The sequence below is a fragment of the Aspergillus pseudonomiae genome (genome assembly GCF_009193645.1).
Source record: "Aspergillus pseudonomiae strain CBS 119388 unplaced genomic scaffold BDV37scaffold_123, whole genome shotgun sequence".
In the NCBI taxonomy this organism is placed as follows: domain Eukaryota; kingdom Fungi; phylum Ascomycota; class Eurotiomycetes; order Eurotiales; family Aspergillaceae; genus Aspergillus; species Aspergillus pseudonomiae.
This window is the reverse complement of record NW_022476115.1, coordinates 60,953-76,378: the sequence shown is the minus strand read 5'-3', so window position 1 is coordinate 76,378 and position 15,426 is coordinate 60,953. Positions and strand designations below refer to the sequence as shown.

The window sequence follows — 15,426 nt, the reverse complement described above, 5'->3', positions numbered from 1 at the left end:
GGGGCCCTACGCCTGGTAGTATTCTCAGTGGCCTGGGCCTCGGACTCTTGGATATTACCGACCTTACGCGATTGTTGCTACTCCTAATCATACCTACTATCCCGATACTACATTAAATGTGAACTCTGCACGGAGTACCTTCTTTACTGTATACAGTGTGCCGGTGGATCCTCGCGTGGCGTGTTCCGGCTGAGGGAGCTTCATCGGTGCTTGGTTGTAATTCAGTATTCGGAGAAAGGGCTAGCTAAATAAATGAGAACAACAATAACAGTACCATATGACAAGATGGTACCCTCAAAAATACCCGCCGCATCTGCAATTTATACACGAGAACAGGAGTATCTGAGTATACTCAGGGTATGTAGTAGGTAGATGCTACTGACACTCCGTACCTGCATTACACAATCGCAATGATATATAAAATGAGAAAAGAGGAAACGAAGGGGGGTGAACTACATGTTAGTTTTCCCACGGGCTCTTCCTTTTAATCCTCTTGAATGTTTTGTACTCTGTAGTGATTTACCTTCTTCTCATTTCCTTTTTCTTCACCCCTAAAAAGAAAGAAAGAAAACAACCAGCGACGATTGAGCTGGTGGAGTCAGACACCACTCATACTGCCATTCCTGGTCCACTGTCAGTAGAGCCACTGCGAGGTGCTTTGGGGTTTCCTGTCCAAAAAAAAAAAAAAACCGTCTTTCTGGATCCACTGCATGGAAGCTAATCTAGTAGTCTTGGTTTATTTTATTTTATTTTATTTTATTTCCCCCCGTCTTTTTTAATTTATTTAATTTATTATTATTATTATTATTATTATTTTATTTTGATTTTTGCCTTTTTTTTTTCGGTTCCAAGTCAAATATTTAGAACGGTGGCCCCCATACCATCAATGCCCATACATATAAGCTACTCTTCCCTCCCGTTGTTCCTCGTGGACCTTGAACTCCTTCTCTCATTCCAGCCTTTTACCTGCCGTCTGTTTTGACCCGTATCGTTTCTTTCCTCTCGCTTATTGATCTTCTTCTTACCATCTCGATTCAAATCAATCCTCATCCATGGAGCCGGTGGAAAGGAAGCTAGAGATTGGCGCCCGTATCTATCCTAAGATGCCCCTCACGCAACAGCATTCTTCTGGAGAGCCACCCCGCTTGAAAGCTACACCGAAGGACGAACTCCACGATCTCCTCTGTGTGGGTTTTGGACCGGCTTCTCTGGCTATCGCAATTGCTCTTCACGATGCCTTGGATCCATGCTTGAACAAGGCCGCTTCCAATTCCAATTGGCAGCCCAAGGTCTGCTTCCTGGAGCGACAGAAACAATTCGCATGGCACTCGGGTATGCTGGTGCCCGGCTCAAAGATGCAGATTTCCTTCATCAAGGATCTGGCAACCATGCGGGATCCACGCAGCAGCTTTACTTTCCTCAACTATCTTCACCAGAAAGACCGCCTGATTCACTTCACCAACCTGAGCACCTTCCTCCCGGCTCGGATGGAGTTTGAAGATTATATGCGGTGGTGTGCGCAGAGATTCGCACATGTGGTGAACTACGGCGAAGAAGTTATCGAAGTGATCCCTGGCAAGACAAACCCGAGTAGCACGCTGGTGGACTTCTTCACGGTCAAATCTCGGAACTTAGAAACGGGCGAGATCTCTGCCAGGATGGCACGCAAAGTTGTTGTTGCTATTGGTGGTACTGCGAAGCTGCCCAAGGAGCTACCCCAGGACCCAAGGATTATGCACTCGTCCAAGTACTGTACTACTTTGCCCGCCATGCTAAAGGACAGCCAAGAGGCCTACAACATTGCTGTATTGGGCAGCGGTCAAAGTGCCGCAGAGATCTTCCACGACCTCCAAAAACGCTACCCGAACTCGAAGACGACGCTGATTATGCGAGACACTGCGATGCGACCCAGTGATGATTCACCATTGTAAGTGGATGCTTTGGTGCTCCTCTCTACAACAACAGCAATGATAACTAATATGGAGAATATAGTGTCAACGAAGTCTTCAACCCCGAACGAGTCGATAAGTTCTTCGGCCTTTCCCCTGCCGAACGCCAGCGCTCCCTCACTGCTGACAAGGCAACCAACTATAGCGTCGTCCGACTTGAATTAATCGAGCAGATCTTCAATGACATGTACCTACAGAGGGTCCAAAATCCCGATGAGACACAATGGCAACATCGCGTCCTCCCTGGCCGCAAGATCACCCGAGTTGAGCATTACGGACCGCATAGGCGGATGCGGCTTCATGTTCGGGCCGTGAAAGACGAGAAGGACAGCCTTGTTGGCAACGGCAAGGAAACATTGGAGGTGGACGCACTTATGGTGGCTACAGGCTACAACCGCAATGCGCACGAGCAACTACTGAAGAGCTTACAGCACCTGCGCCCCGCGGGCCAGGAAGCCTGGACCCCCAACAGGGAATACCGTGTTGAGATGGACCCAAGCAAGGTTAACGCGCAGGCTGGAATCTGGCTACAAGGTTGCAACGAGCAAACGCATGGACTGAGTGACAGTCTGTTGTCCATCTTAGCGTCACGCAGTGGCGAGATGGTGAACTCGATCTTTAGAGGCGAGTTTGCGGGAACGGCGGTGCCGGACACCACTATCCGCGCTATGCTGTAAAGGGCGACTTAAAATAAGAACCTTACAAGGGTCTGTTAAGTCGAAGATCTTTTGGGTCCGCTTCATTTGCGCGTTTTGGGCGCTAAAGAAGATTGTTCCCTAAAGAAAGGATGAGCCGAGGATCGACAGCAGGGACAAAATGAGAGTCAAAAAAAAAAAAAAAAAAAAAAAAAAAAAAAAAAAAAAAAAAAAAAAAAAAAAAAAAAAAAAAAAAAAAAAAAAAAAGAAAAAAAGGGAACGCAAGAAAAGGAAACATACCAGAACAAAATCACACTGGTACATGATATTTTATTTGTTGGATACCTGTTCTACTATGCATAGACTATATTTTACACTATACTCATTTATATTCTTGTTTGACTATGTAGCTATGAATGATTTTGCAAGAAATACACAAAGGTTGAAGCAAAACGCAAGAGCATCAATTGACGAGTTCACCGCTCTCATGGCAACAAGATTGATCCCAACTCGAATTCTGCATGGGGATGCCTGAACAGTGGATTAGCCACAAAGCTACATCCTACCCAGACCCGCTGGTGCCCGGCTTATTGGTCGCTGTTTGATATTCATTACAGCACAGAATACTAAAAAATGTCCGGAACTCGGAAGAGAGGATGACGAGAAGATACAAAAATTTACAGGATTATTAATATTTGAGAGGAAAAGTTTGTAGAAAGAGACCGTCCAGTTTATAAAATGAAAACAACAAACAGAAAAGAAGAATTCGAAAGGAAGAGAAGAAGGAGGGAATGAGAAAGAAAAAAAAAAAAAAAGGAAAGGACATCAATTGGTTGAAGTGGGCATTTTAATGATGACGCCAGATAATCTGATCAGATAAAAATTTTTTCGTTATCAGATGGCGCCATTCCACAAATACGAATCAGTTCCATCACCTGGAAATTAATAAAGACCACTGACCACAACTGAGGCTGGCGCGCCTCCGGCTCTTTTCTCCCACGTCTTTATTTGGCTTCGGCCGATGCCAAGGAGCCACCCACCGGATAAGACGAGCCAGAGGAATTCGGACCCACTGATTGATTACGAGTGATGACTGAACCGTGGGGTGGGGGGTTTTGTGTTTTGATTTTTTCCCCCCCTTCCTTTTCCTTCTGTGCGATGGACCTGCAGAAGTGTTAGTTATCCCTTTCGTTTACAAATTACACTTAACCCCTTCCCTAAAATATAAATACAATCCATATTCTCTGTAGCTCCTGTCCCGTATCGAAATTATGGCATCGATTCAATTAGTCACTCGCCCTCTACAAATTAGCTTCATGTAAAAAGCAGATTCGCTTCTTTTGACTCGGTTTTTTTTTTTTAAGGTCTTTTGCACGGGGAATACACCCTAACTGCTTGATTAAGTAACCGATTGATTATTGATTGATAATTTGATGAGGATCCTCAGTTTCCACCTACCATGCCTCCAGACCCATCCTCTTCCTCCAACCATTCTTGACCCGAGACTAAATCACTCAATCATTCGATCGTTTATGGAAACGTGAGGAAATTTACAGACCATCATGCCACCCACACCTGCCTCGGAGAACATAGCCTGTCTCAGATATTCCGACGATGATCATGTTTTCCCTATGTACTCCGTAATGGGGGTGTACTTGGACAAGTCGGCCCAAAGCGACAATGCTGATCATATCCTCGTTATAGACAAGAGTTTCCAGCATTGTTTCACTCTGGGGAAAGGGCCTGCCTGCAAGACTAAACTCGGTCTCTTATCCTTCTCTCTCTCTTGCTAGGCGTTATATAATTGCTTATTCTTCTTGTTTTTATCTCTATCATTATTGTTGTTGTTGTTGTTGTCGTCTTTTTTTTTTTTTTTTTTTTTTTTTTTTTTTTTTTTTTTTTTTTTTTTTTTTTTTTTTTTTTTTTTTTTCTTTTTTTTTTTTTTTTTTTTTTTTTTTTTTTTTTTTTTTTTTTTTTTTTTTTTTTTTAATACTCATCCTTCTTCACTTCTTCCCCTTCCGCTTGTTTTGCTGCAGGTCTCTCTTGGTCACAGCCCAGTAGATGGCTAGCTCCTTGGCTGCGCGGTTGACTAGTAGCTACGGAGTATGCGCATATTCCAGACCAGCCCATCTACAACTCCGACAGGGATGATCATAGGCAGAGTAATGTCAGGTACGGTCAGGGACTACGCTACGACGGAGTAGTAAGGCTGGTTAGTGGTGACGTTTTCAGGTGAGTTGATTACAAGGCCTTGGTACTTGGTTTTGGGTCGTAGTTCCAAACCATGGATAAAGCGCATCAGATAAGACAACATCAGCATAGAACTTCATCTAATCAATCTAAGCGAGCAGCAAGCCAGACCCAGAATATCCTCGCAGACCGGTAAACGGTATAGTACCAAGTGTTAACGACCAAAGAACAATGGGAATCAGATAAAAATTTTCCGTTTTAGAACCTCCTGCCGAGATAAGATCTTAGTGCGACAAATTGACTTCGCGCTAAAGCTGGGTTTTTCTTGCGACATCGGATGTTTCGGCTCTTTGTATATTCGTATGGTATGTATACGTACGGACAGGTATGGTTGAAATGAACCTTGGAAAGATATGGGACTTAACCCTATCTGGGACCCACTGGTAACTGGTACCTCAGGCTCGACATCGTTGGTCTGATATTTCCTGCCGAATAATTGGGCGCCTCAGGGCTTAGGAGGCAGAAGTAAGAGCGACTGCATTAGCCGATCGATCGCACTTGAGCTGCATTTGAAGAGGAGGACCCTTGATTGTATAGGTAACTGTTAATCCATCCTCGTTAGATTGCGCTGAGAAATGAGGCTCTCCATGAGGCAACTGTGGACATACTACGTACTACCTAGTAGTAGGTACTCAGCCCAAGTTTTCGTGGCCCTCATCCTTGTATAATTGGATGAACTAGACTTGGCCAGACTTCGTCCTACAGTATTCACGTCTCGTCCCCTTTTTACCATGACGTACATAATAAAGTATTATGATCCGGCCCTAACCATGGACTTAAGACAGTTATGTTTGTTCTGTTATCTCTTAACCCTTGAGTTGATATGAATATAGCTTAGGCTGTGGTGAACTTTGCCCAAGTATAGCAGTTATGAAATAACAATGGTTGATTGCTTCAACGCTGACCTGTTCACAATTGTATTGCTTCCACTAGAGTCAACGGCCCTTGACCTGCTCGCAGGAAGCAATTGGCCTCATCCTAAACCAAAGGAACACTATCGTATACAGTACGTTAGAAATTTCAACGCAAATTGGCAAAAGTTCATTACACACAGCTCGCACCGATATCAAAGGAAATGGCATAGAATTTATTCCGAGGACGAGCAGATTAGATAGGAGCTGGCGAGGCTCAGTAAAGACTCTATATCGGAAAGCACGAGACGAAATAGTTACGCACAACATAATACAAGGAAAGCAAAGGAGTAAATAGGTACATCATCCATGAACATTTGACTCAACCAGGCGTATCAATGCAGTGTCGTCCGATATCATAAAAATTGCGCTTGAAGAATGCAGTGCTTTCTAGAGCCGGTCACAGGAACACATACTAGGATCTGTCCATCCAACAACAGAAACCCACAATTAGACACCTTGTTCCGGGTCTTCAGCTGACAGACTCCGATACCCACCACCACTGTGCATTCGGGACGGAGTCTCATACATGCGGTTATAGTTGATCACTTCGCCACCAAGCATAGCCGCGCCTGGTTCTCGTTTTCCAAAGTACGGAGCGGGGTCACACCAGAAATCTCGACAATTGGTGACAATGCCCCGCGAGAACGGGTTCTTCGGCCGGACAGCACGTGGGCCGTCACGCAATCCATCTCGCGCGGTAGCAAAGAACGTATCAATGCCAAGAAGAGACGACCATTGCTGCAAGCAACCATGTTTTCGATGGCGAGGAGCACCCCGGGCAAGTGCGGGATTCGGACCTTGACCAGAAGACGATAGACCGGCAGCATTGAGGGATGTTGTCCCAGCCGTTACTGCAGAGGCAAAAGCCCGCGAGCTAGGATAGCTTCGGTCAACCGAGTGCCCTCTCATGTTCTCATATGTGGTCTGATTACGAGAAATTTGGATCATCTGGACGGCAACAAGCATGGTGATCCAGACCAGCTGAATGCATACCCATAGATCGAGAACAAGAGTAAACGTATCACGGAGCACAAAGTCACAGAGAGTCTCATTGATGATGTTACACTGGGGCTGCACGGGTGCTGGCAAACTATTGATATCTAGTAATCATGGTTAGGCTGCTTATGCGACTGAAGAAGAAAGTGAAAACTTACAATTAAAGGTTAGCTGCAGGAAAAGGACAATACCAACCTCCAAGCAGGCAATATATAGAACAAAATGGCGTAGGTTATTGGCTCCGACGCAATTATCAATCCAGGGACAATGGCTAATTGGCTTTAGCACGTGACTTGCACAAGCTTCCAAGTAAATACTCACTGGTCATGTTTCGCAACGCAGCGCCCGCAGCGTTTGCAATGCTTGCTTCGCAAGGGCCGTCGGACCATGCAGCTAACACAGAAATTTTCTTCGTCGAACTTCCACTGTTCGAAGAGCTCCGTAATGACTGCTCTTTGTTGGTTTCTACTGTCGAGTTTTGGAACGAACCCAGGGTCTTCAACCATCGAGTATATGTAAAAATAAGTTGTCAGGAAGAAAAATATAGCAAAAAGCACGTTAAGTATCGGAGATGTAGAGTAAGTCACTAGGAATTCATCAATGTTTAGTAAGACTTTCCCCACGGGGTAATCGAGAGCTCTTAACACAAGACATACCGGGCAGTACGTAAAAGACGTATCTGAAGCCCACCCAGAATAGGGTGCCCGCAAAAACGCCAGATAAATAAGGCTAATTTGCAAATCAGTAACGGAACAATAGCCTTTAAGGCAGGCTAAACTTACCGTTTTTTGCAGAATCCGATATTCGGAAGGACCTTGGCTGGCGGCCTTCTGCGCTACCCATTGTAGCCCAAAGACAGTCACAAGCATCATAGGAATAGCAGCGTATACCACCATATTGCTCAGTATCCACACGGCGACGAAAACAATGGCGAAAGGCCAGAGGAAAAAGAACTTGGACATTAAGTTCTTGTTACGTGCCCAAGAAGTTAATCCAGAAGAGAAAACCTTCGCGTTCCCATCGAAGTCATAACCATATTCATCCAAAGCACGATACCACACGCGCGTGGTATTCATCTCCCCCGCCACAACTGCCGGCGTTTTACCATCCCTGGTCTTTGCAAATTTATCCGCGCCATACTCGATCAATTTTAGGACACAGGGCAAGGACCCTTTCACGAGAGCCCAATGGAGGGGAGTAAGCCCACTGTCGTCGACAGCATTGGCATTAGCGCCCCATCGCAGGAATAAATCCACCAAGGCAGGGTACCCTTTGTAAGCGGCCCACATCAAGCCCGTATGCCCTTGTTGGTCGACGACGTCCACTGGTATTTCCTGATGCAGAAGTAGCACCAGTAAGAAGGCATTTCCATCTATAGTAGCCAGGTGAAGAATATTGTAGCCTTGGACGTCGGTAAGGAGGGGGTCAGCGCCCTGTTGAAGCAGAAGGTGGACGATATAGTAGTGACACCGTTGAGCCGCCCACATCGCTGGTGTAGCTACAGATTCGCCTCCTTTGGCATTGACGTCGGCGCCGGAGTCTAGCAGGAACTTGCACATGGCATACTGATTGTTGATCGCAGCCCACTAGAAGCGGAGTCATCCGGTCAGTAAATGTTCTAACTGCTGATACCATATGCATGAAAGGTACCGAACATGACCAAGATACGCACGTGTAATGGGGTGATCCCTTCCTCATCCTTATGGTTGGCGCTGAACTTCCTCTCGTCGAATAATCTTTGCATAGCAGAAACCTCCCCTATCCGGGCAATCTGCATGATATCTTCACCAAGAGGGATTGACCCCCTCACAGCTCCACGCTCTGAATTCATTGTCTTGAGCTCAACACTGGCATCTTCCAGGGTAACCTTCGGGGGGATGGCTTGGCCTTTGCCGCCGAGTGCGGAGGGTGGACTTGAGCTCAGTGTTGCAAAACTGCCGTTGGTGTGCGTTTCCGTTGAAGAATTCCCGGAGGACATTTCTGTCTATGATCCCGGGAAGAACTTTCCAAGAGGGGAGGGCGCCTGTAATGGTCCTTGAGGGTGGAAGAAAGTGTGACAAACTAAACTGTACACGGGGAGACTCGTTTGGCGGTGACACGTTCTCGATCTAAAGAAGCATTGCTGAATCAAAATAAACAGACAGCCCTTTGAATCGACAAATCCGCGCAGGGAGATGCGATAATCTGTGATGCAAGAACCGGAGATTGTGAGGAGGAGAAAAAAGGAAACCGAGAGAATATACTAGGGACTTAAAGGGTGAGGCTACTTCTTTTTCTTGGGTCGGGGGAAAACTCTCCGCGGACACTAAGAGATCGCCGGCTCGCAGTTGAATCAGTAGTTTATGAAAGTAATTGACCGTTATTCACTCGACTATTAATATTTTCGACCCTCAGCAACACTCAGAAATAACCATTTCATTCTCTATCCATTAATGAACGGTCTAAAACTGTGTAGAGTTGGTTTTGAACCCATTAACTAGCTAGATATAACAAAACCGGATTACTCAGCCGTCAGATATGGTGGAAAGAAAAACGATATTGGTTGAATTAGGCAGCCACATTGTGATGCTACCTGGATCAATGTGTATCGCATGGAATATTCGCATAGGTTGACCATACAACATAAAAGAGACAGAAGAGAGGAGATACCATGGACATCCTGAAAGCCATCAGCCTACATACAGTAAACAGCAAATTTCATACATGGAGTTGGTGGCATTATCTTGACCACAGGCGAAAGTAGTATATTAACTGGCAACATCACTGTGATAGCCAGCATTCTCCACGAGAGCCCTTGCCTGATTGGTGAGCATATAAAGATCGACTCGCAACTCAAAATCAACCAGAAAGCAAAAGCTAATCTCGAGCTTCGAAAGTTCGCGTTCAGTCACTCCACCAACCTTCGCAATACGGCTATGAGGATAACTAAGATCTTCCAGCGTTTTCATGGCTACTCGAAGACCAGCAAGGACTAGACGATGCATGTTCCTATGGTTCAGTGATATAGTTCTCTCAACAGTCACCATTCGGGTAAGGTACATGCTTGTAGCGAGATAGACGGCTGTTGACATTGGGCAGTAGCGATGAAGCCGTAGGAGGTAGTCTTTTAATGTGATCGAAGGCACGCGCTTTGAGAGAAATCTTTTGGAAAGTATGCCCAATTGGATAAGATCGCGTCCTGCATCATTATAGCCTGCAGGGTAGCAATGTATCTCGGTGCCGCCTACGGGGGTGGCTTCCCCACTGGACACGCTATCACCTGGAGCCCTGTCCTTGGCTAGGGACGAAGCATCTACCCGGCAGTCGTCCAGTTCGTCAATAGTCTGCTTAACAAGCAGCTCGATATAAACGCAGAGTAGTCTTAATGCCGAAACCGGTGGCATTTGATCGATAAAGTCGCTCTTCAAGGCACCTTCCTTGTCCTCTCTCGCGGGTTCCAGATCGGATTGTGCCCACCGGGAAACTACGTCCGACTGCGGATCATGAGGTCCTTCATCCTCGGAGCTGTACCCCGTCATTGCGACAAGCCGTAGACTTTTGATAGAATGAATGTAGTAGCGCGGAACGACACACCTGGCCTACAGGTGTATACCAAGCAGTCGGATGGGCGTGCATTGTGGGACTAAGCCCAAGTTACCAACATTCCTATGCCGATACTGGCTGAGTTGAGTGGTAAAAGATGGCACGCAGGTGTCTAGGGAAACAAGTGAGGAGGGGTAAGATCGAGTATATTCAAGCCACGTAGGTGGGGTGTGATAAGAGAAAAACATGTATAGGCGTGAAACATTAACATAACCAACCCATCCACAAGGTTTTGTTTAATGCATGGGCAATCTCCCTGTTGCGGGCGCTCAGTAGTCCGGTTTATCTGAGGTTTATTTCATGAATGCCCAAATATTCTAGACCTTCGAGGTAATCGAAGTATCTGGCTGGGAGAGACGTGTGGTACAGAATGAGGGAGTTTGACTGATACGTACATACATCCCAGGATTAAAGGTAAAAATCACATGATAAACGGCTCTCGCTTGTTCTTGTACTTAAAGTTACTGGGTTCAAAGCCTGGAGACCCTGCCGACCATCTAGACCCGCCTAAGCTTTGAGGTAAAACGATGGAAAACCTGACACCCGCCCAAACCCAAACATAAAGTGAAACTTCACATTGATTGGACATTCAAACACTTCCAGACCACCCAACATACACAGTTTCCAATCCATCTCAGCACGCCGTAGCATAATGATTAAAATAGCCCTCGTCAATAGCAGCCATATTGTCGGCTGCCCCTATTATAGATTATCCGGTCGTCAGATCGTCGGGTATAACGGCGCCAGCCACCTTGCGACTTCATGTCGCACAGCAAATCCTCCCGGCTATGTCGCCTCCACGCTTCTTTGCGTATACGCTCCGCTGCTTCTGACATTTGACGATTACCAACGTGGATAATACGAGGCCGAGCACGCTCACCAGATGCACTCGTTCTTCGACAACGTCCCATTAATGGCCTTTCTGGTGAACTACGGCGGCAGGTCGCGCGATAGTTACTTTCAGGACCCCTGATGGAGGGACCGTGGCGAGGAGGTCTAGCGTGGTAACGCTCTTGTTCTCTGACTCTAGTATCTCTGGCTCTGTTGGTGTTCTTGACGTACTCTACGTCGCTAGCGAAACGCACTTTTCGGCGGTCCGGACTGCGGACCCGCTCTTCACAGGGACTAGCACGATGATGGTTATGGATTTCAACGATCCTGGCTTCTCGTCTAGGGTGTTCGTGTCGAGAGATCGGCGTCGTGTCTCTCGGTTGGTGAGGGCCCCCGGACGGCCGCCGTGATCGAGGGTAGTGAGGAGAGACATCAGCCCCATCTACTTCAATATCTGATCCGAAACAGACCTTTGTTGGGGACCGAAATAGTCGTGTCTTTGGAGGAGGGGATTGCAGAGTCCTCCGTTGTGCCCCCCTTTCGTTTTCAGGCTTTCCGGCAACAAACATCTGACGGGATCGGTGGCGCCCTCTTGGACTACATACACTTTCCCTATCGGAGTCTATGCTAACTTCATCAGAGCTTGACTCCCACTCCACGTCCGATTCAGTTTCTGAATCTTGGTCTGATTCTGCAGTCCTGTCAAGGAACGGGAAGCGAAATTTTAGTGGCCGGCTTCGCAATGGCGATGATGTTCTTATGAAAATGTCCGAGGGCACTTTTGCCTCCCTGGGCTTTCTCGGCTCGATGATTTTGTATCGAGGGAGATCCATCATACGTGGACTCTTCGGCTGGGCATGCCGAATATAGAGGACCGCGGGGTCCCGTGTTAGAGAATGGCCGCAAGTGCCTGTGCCAAAGACACGGGTCCGAATGATTTTTTTGGTTCGAATTTCCATCGGGCAAGCTTACCAGTCTTTTAGAAAAACGCGCCTTGGTACTTTGGGGGCAAAATAAAACGCTGAAGGACTCAAATATGGCCACAGGATGGGGTGCGGAGTGGTAGTGGACAGCGGAGACAACTTCTGGCCTTAGGTGAGCTAGGAACGCTAAATATAATGACCCTAAGGTCCTTTGAGCACAAACATCGACTCTAATGAATAGACACCCTTGGGACAAAAGACATATGAAAAGAAGAACTGGATGCTGCATATCCTGGGTCCTGATTAGGAAGATAGGTAATGTCTACCGTCTTGTGCTTTCCTTGCAAGTCAAGTGAACAAGCAACCCAACAACGTCATGAACGAGAGATCAGTGACTAGAGTCATGGGTTCTACACTCCTGATTATTGGGCGCATGTCATTTTGGGGAGCAAAGAGGGGAGGATAACGAGGAATGATAAATATAGATATACATAAAGGGCGCTGACATTTGGAGGTCTTTGTATAGATAAAACGATGAACGGCGCCCTTTTCCTGCTGCCCACGAAACATCACAAGGGAACAAAGGAGGCAAAACGCTACTCATAGCCGAAATACTAAGGTGAAGTGTAAGAGGCAGCTCACATCGGAACATAAGATGGAATTAGCGCCACTAGAAAGGAAATGCTGCTGCCAAATCGTCGATCGAAAGTTTCGTACTAGTGGTAATATCTTGCCGCGTAACATATCTATCAATCGAGGCTACAGTTACTAAATTTCCTATACCAACACTATGCATGGGGGGCAAAGATGAGGCAATTAAATTCATGGTGGTCATTGTGGCCATCATAGGTACGGGTAGTTAACAGTCACAGGACATATTCCAAGTCAGGCGGGCAGGTAAGGCAGAGAAAAGCAAAAGGAAGAGACGATAATAATCATGAGTAAAGAGAGAAAAAAATTCGTCTAGAGAAGAGATTACATCACGCAAATTTTCTGGGTACTTCCCATCCTTCTTTATTCTTTTGTGATAGGTTGCCGATATGAGAGGACTTCCATGCACAGGGGCTGCGGCAACGCCAATACTACTAGTACTGTATTATAGACATTTATATATGCATGACGTGCAGCCAGTGAACTCACGGGCATCTAAGGCACCCATCAGTATTCTAGGTACACCATGTGGACAATAGCCGCGTGATTTATTATGTGGCACAGGATTATATCATAAATTGCCTTATTACCAGCCACATGGAGAGGCGCAGTTCATTGTCTTGAATGATATTCACAATACTTTCCGGCCAGTTTAGTCTATCTTTTTTCAGCCTTTTCTTTAAATCCAATGAATTAAAAAAAGTTTTACACAAGAAAAGAAACGAAAAGAAAATGAAAGAGAACAAGGAAAGATAAACCAAAGACAGCCATTGGCACCTGCAAGGCTCTGCAACATTCCATCTCATAGTCATTACCATACACGTTTCTTATGCGAGGCTGTGGTAGAACTGAACGCTTTATGTCAACCCCCACTTTTCAACAAACGTCTCTCGATTCCTATCACGTTGGAAAACTACGCCCAGGTCCAGCATTTCAACCCCGTTTTGTACATGCTCTAGTTTTAGTTGAAGGTCAGAGAGCTCGGCCTCATGAATGTCATTCGTGAGCAAAGTCTTCATGCGTGAATTGACATTTAAGGAGGACGAAAGAAGCCGGGTTGCTTGATCACTCGAGATCATTTCGGTCATCAGTGGTACATCTGCAGCAATGCCGTAATTCTGCAGACAGTCGAACATGTGATGTCTCGCGTCAAAAAGCACATCAATGCCCATAATTTCTTCCTCGGGTTGGAACGCCGACTCGGAAAATAAGCCTGTGCGGCGCAAGACAGCGGCGAGGCCATGCGACTCAGAAAGTGAATCGATGCGTTTCACAGGAGGCGTGGATGCCAACGTTGGTTGAATCGAACTTCTCCTAAAATCCTCTCGTCTTGGTACAGATATTTCATGAAACTGATTCCCTACTTTGGCTCGATATGTAGCATTCAAAGTTTCGAGAGTCCCGCAGAATGACTCGCGATCTTGCAGGGATTTGGTGAGACGTTCCGTGGATAATGTCATAGCGGCGACCAGGTCTAAGATCTACTCCTGTTTAGTCAACGCAACTGTGGTCAAGGGTCGACTTACATAGTTGAGTTTCTTGTGGGAAGCAACGTGCAACTGGTTGTGATGGTTTTGGAGCGCGCGTGACACAGGTGCGGTGTACTGTTGCTTCGTATACATCTCAGCCAGAAGGTCAATCTCTGGATACAGCGACTCCAGTTCTTCTTCCAGTGCGACCGAAACTTCATCAACAGCATCATTAAGCTTCTGCTTGGCCTTGAATTGGCCGGCTCGGATGTTCTCCAAGTAAACTCGATCGAGCCGACATTGTATTTCTTCTCCAAGACATTGGGCAAGTATCGTGCTCAACTCGGAGGTCCGTTTCACTACAGAGGCGTCATCTCCAGTAGGTCCTATACCGGATCCAAGCCGCTCTAGATCTGCTAGTACTCTATTGTCCTCCTTTAGCCAAGCTGCGAGAGTTGACAATATCCTTTTACTATCCACCGCTGTGTTCTCTGATTCGATTTTCAAACCCGCTTTCACTTCCTGAGCCAATTCAATAGACTGCAGGTATATAAATCAGCAGGGTATCTTGATTTAAGATCGAGGGCGATCAGTACCGCGGCACTCGTGCTTTGTCTTTCCGATCTGCATCTCTGACGCAGGTGTTCTATGCCAATATTGCGTCTGACTTGTTGCTCACCTTCTATACGAAGCCCTTTGTCTCTATTGTCGCATTGGGATACTAAAATCTGTTTTTGTTTCTGGATCACAGCGGTTGAAGCGTTCAGCGAGTCAATCGCCCTCCGAATGTCTTCATCGAGAAACGGTCGGTCCGCATTTGTATCGGGGTTATGAATAATATTCTGTAAAGAGCCGGTCCTTTCGAGTTTTGTATACCTATTTGTATAGCCAATACTTAGCATGCTAATCTTTGACTACGCCTAAATATATTGAAGGAAGTTGCAGACACACAAAGTGAGCTCCTCTTGGGACAAAAGAGTGTCGTGGTTCAGGTACTTCATCACCCATTTTTCGTTCTCGGCAGCTTCCTTCTCGTCGGTAAAAGCTGCTTCAACCTCAGCATATTTCAATGGAATACCACGATCTTTTAAGGCGATGATCAGAGTATTCGCTTGCTCGTTTGACTGACTCATTTTTGGGTTTGGTGTGTTAGTTTGTTTGGGCAGGGAGGTCGGGAACGATGCCGTCACCGCTTTTTATTATCAAGCATAAATTAACTAAACGAT

General features: G+C 46.2%; 6 protein-coding genes across 6 annotated transcripts; 2 read left to right on the top strand and 4 right to left on the bottom strand.

Annotated features, from left to right (window-relative positions):
* Positions 1–845: 845 nt before the first annotated feature.
* On the top strand, positions 846–2,767 carry BDV37DRAFT_263591 (L-ornithine N(5)-monooxygenase). Its single transcript, XM_032083575.1, has 2 exons — positions 846–1,927; positions 1,993–2,767. The coding sequence occupies exons 1-2, from the start codon at positions 1,053–1,055 to the stop codon at positions 2,624–2,626; spliced, it is 1,509 nt and encodes a 502-aa protein (XP_031935670.1). The 5' UTR covers positions 846–1,052; the 3' UTR covers positions 2,627–2,767.
* A 164-nt stretch (positions 2,768–2,931) lies between these two features.
* BDV37DRAFT_263590 (uncharacterized protein) lies at positions 2,932–3,319 on the top strand. The gene has a single exon (XM_032083574.1). It carries the CDS (start codon positions 2,940–2,942, stop codon positions 3,117–3,119), a length of 180 nt encoding a protein of 59 aa, XP_031935669.1. The 5' UTR covers positions 2,932–2,939; the 3' UTR covers positions 3,120–3,319.
* A 2,782-nt stretch (positions 3,320–6,101) lies between these two features.
* On the bottom strand, positions 6,102–9,194 carry BDV37DRAFT_32984 (palmitoyltransferase AKR1). The gene is made up of 6 exons (XM_032090466.1): positions 8,417–9,194; positions 7,527–8,330; positions 7,401–7,473; positions 7,066–7,330; positions 6,903–7,015; positions 6,102–6,848 (listed from the first exon to the last, which is right to left on the bottom strand). The coding sequence occupies exons 1-6, from the start codon at positions 8,720–8,722 to the stop codon at positions 6,196–6,198; spliced, it is 2,214 nt and encodes a 737-aa protein (XP_031935668.1). The 5' UTR covers positions 8,723–9,194; the 3' UTR covers positions 6,102–6,195.
* Position 9,195: 1 nt separating this feature from the next.
* On the bottom strand, positions 9,196–10,666 carry BDV37DRAFT_32978 (putative cyclin-dependent protein kinase complex component). Its single transcript, XM_032090465.1, has one exon. It carries the CDS (start codon positions 10,260–10,262, stop codon positions 9,492–9,494), a length of 771 nt encoding a protein of 256 aa, XP_031935667.1. The 5' UTR covers positions 10,263–10,666; the 3' UTR covers positions 9,196–9,491.
* Positions 10,667–10,920: 254 nt separating this feature from the next.
* On the bottom strand, positions 10,921–12,272 carry BDV37DRAFT_32970 (putative RNA binding protein). Its single transcript, XM_032090464.1, has one exon. It carries the CDS (start codon positions 12,114–12,116, stop codon positions 10,998–11,000), a length of 1,119 nt encoding a protein of 372 aa, XP_031935666.1. The 5' UTR covers positions 12,117–12,272; the 3' UTR covers positions 10,921–10,997.
* A 1,109-nt stretch (positions 12,273–13,381) lies between these two features.
* On the bottom strand, positions 13,382–15,335 carry BDV37DRAFT_263579 (uncharacterized protein). The gene is made up of 3 exons (XM_032083573.1): positions 14,797–15,335; positions 14,258–14,740; positions 13,382–14,212 (listed from the first exon to the last, which is right to left on the bottom strand). Exons 1-3 carry the CDS (start codon positions 15,100–15,102, stop codon positions 13,589–13,591), a joined length of 1,413 nt encoding a protein of 470 aa, XP_031935665.1. The 5' UTR covers positions 15,103–15,335; the 3' UTR covers positions 13,382–13,588.
* Between the last annotated feature and the right edge of the window lie 91 nt (positions 15,336–15,426).

What these genes read in the sequence shown, in the direction of transcription:
- BDV37DRAFT_263591 (XM_032083575.1), top strand. Translation starts at nt 1,053, where the DNA reads ATGGAGCCGGTGGAAAGGAAGCTAGAGATTGGCGCCCGTATCTATCCT. An exon ending in CCCAGTGATGATTCACCATT is followed by an intron (nt 1,928 to 1,992) that starts GTAAGTGGATGC and finishes TGGAGAATATAG; the next exon opens with TGTCAACGAAGTCTTCAACC.
- BDV37DRAFT_32970 (XM_032090464.1), bottom strand. Translation starts at nt 12,116, where the DNA reads ATGGAAATTCGAACCAAAAAAATCATTCGGACCCGTGTCTTTGGCACA.
- BDV37DRAFT_32978 (XM_032090465.1), bottom strand. Translation starts at nt 10,262, where the DNA reads ATGACGGGGTACAGCTCCGAGGATGAAGGACCTCATGATCCGCAGTCG.
- BDV37DRAFT_263590 (XM_032083574.1), top strand. Translation starts at nt 2,940, where the DNA reads ATGCATAGACTATATTTTACACTATACTCATTTATATTCTTGTTTGAC.
- BDV37DRAFT_263579 (XM_032083573.1), bottom strand. Translation starts at nt 15,102, where the DNA reads ATGCTAAGTATTGGCTATACAAATAGGTATACAAAACTCGAAAGGACC. An exon ending in GACAAAGCACGAGTGCCGCG is followed by an intron (nt 14,741 to 14,796) that starts GTACTGATCGCC and finishes ATATACCTGCAG; the next exon opens with TCTATTGAATTGGCTCAGGA. An exon ending in CCCACAAGAAACTCAACTAT is followed by an intron (nt 14,213 to 14,257) that starts GTAAGTCGACCC and finishes AAACAGGAGTAG; the next exon opens with ATCTTAGACCTGGTCGCCGC.
- BDV37DRAFT_32984 (XM_032090466.1), bottom strand. Translation starts at nt 8,722, where the DNA reads ATGTCCTCCGGGAATTCTTCAACGGAAACGCACACCAACGGCAGTTTT. An exon ending in CGTCTTTTACGTACTGCCCG is followed by an intron (nt 7,331 to 7,400) that starts GTATGTCTTGTG and finishes ATGAATTCCTAG; the next exon opens with TGACTTACTCTACATCTCCG. An exon ending in CCTGCAGCTAACCTTTAATT is followed by an intron (nt 6,849 to 6,902) that starts GTAAGTTTTCAC and finishes CATGATTACTAG; the next exon opens with ATATCAATAGTTTGCCAGCA.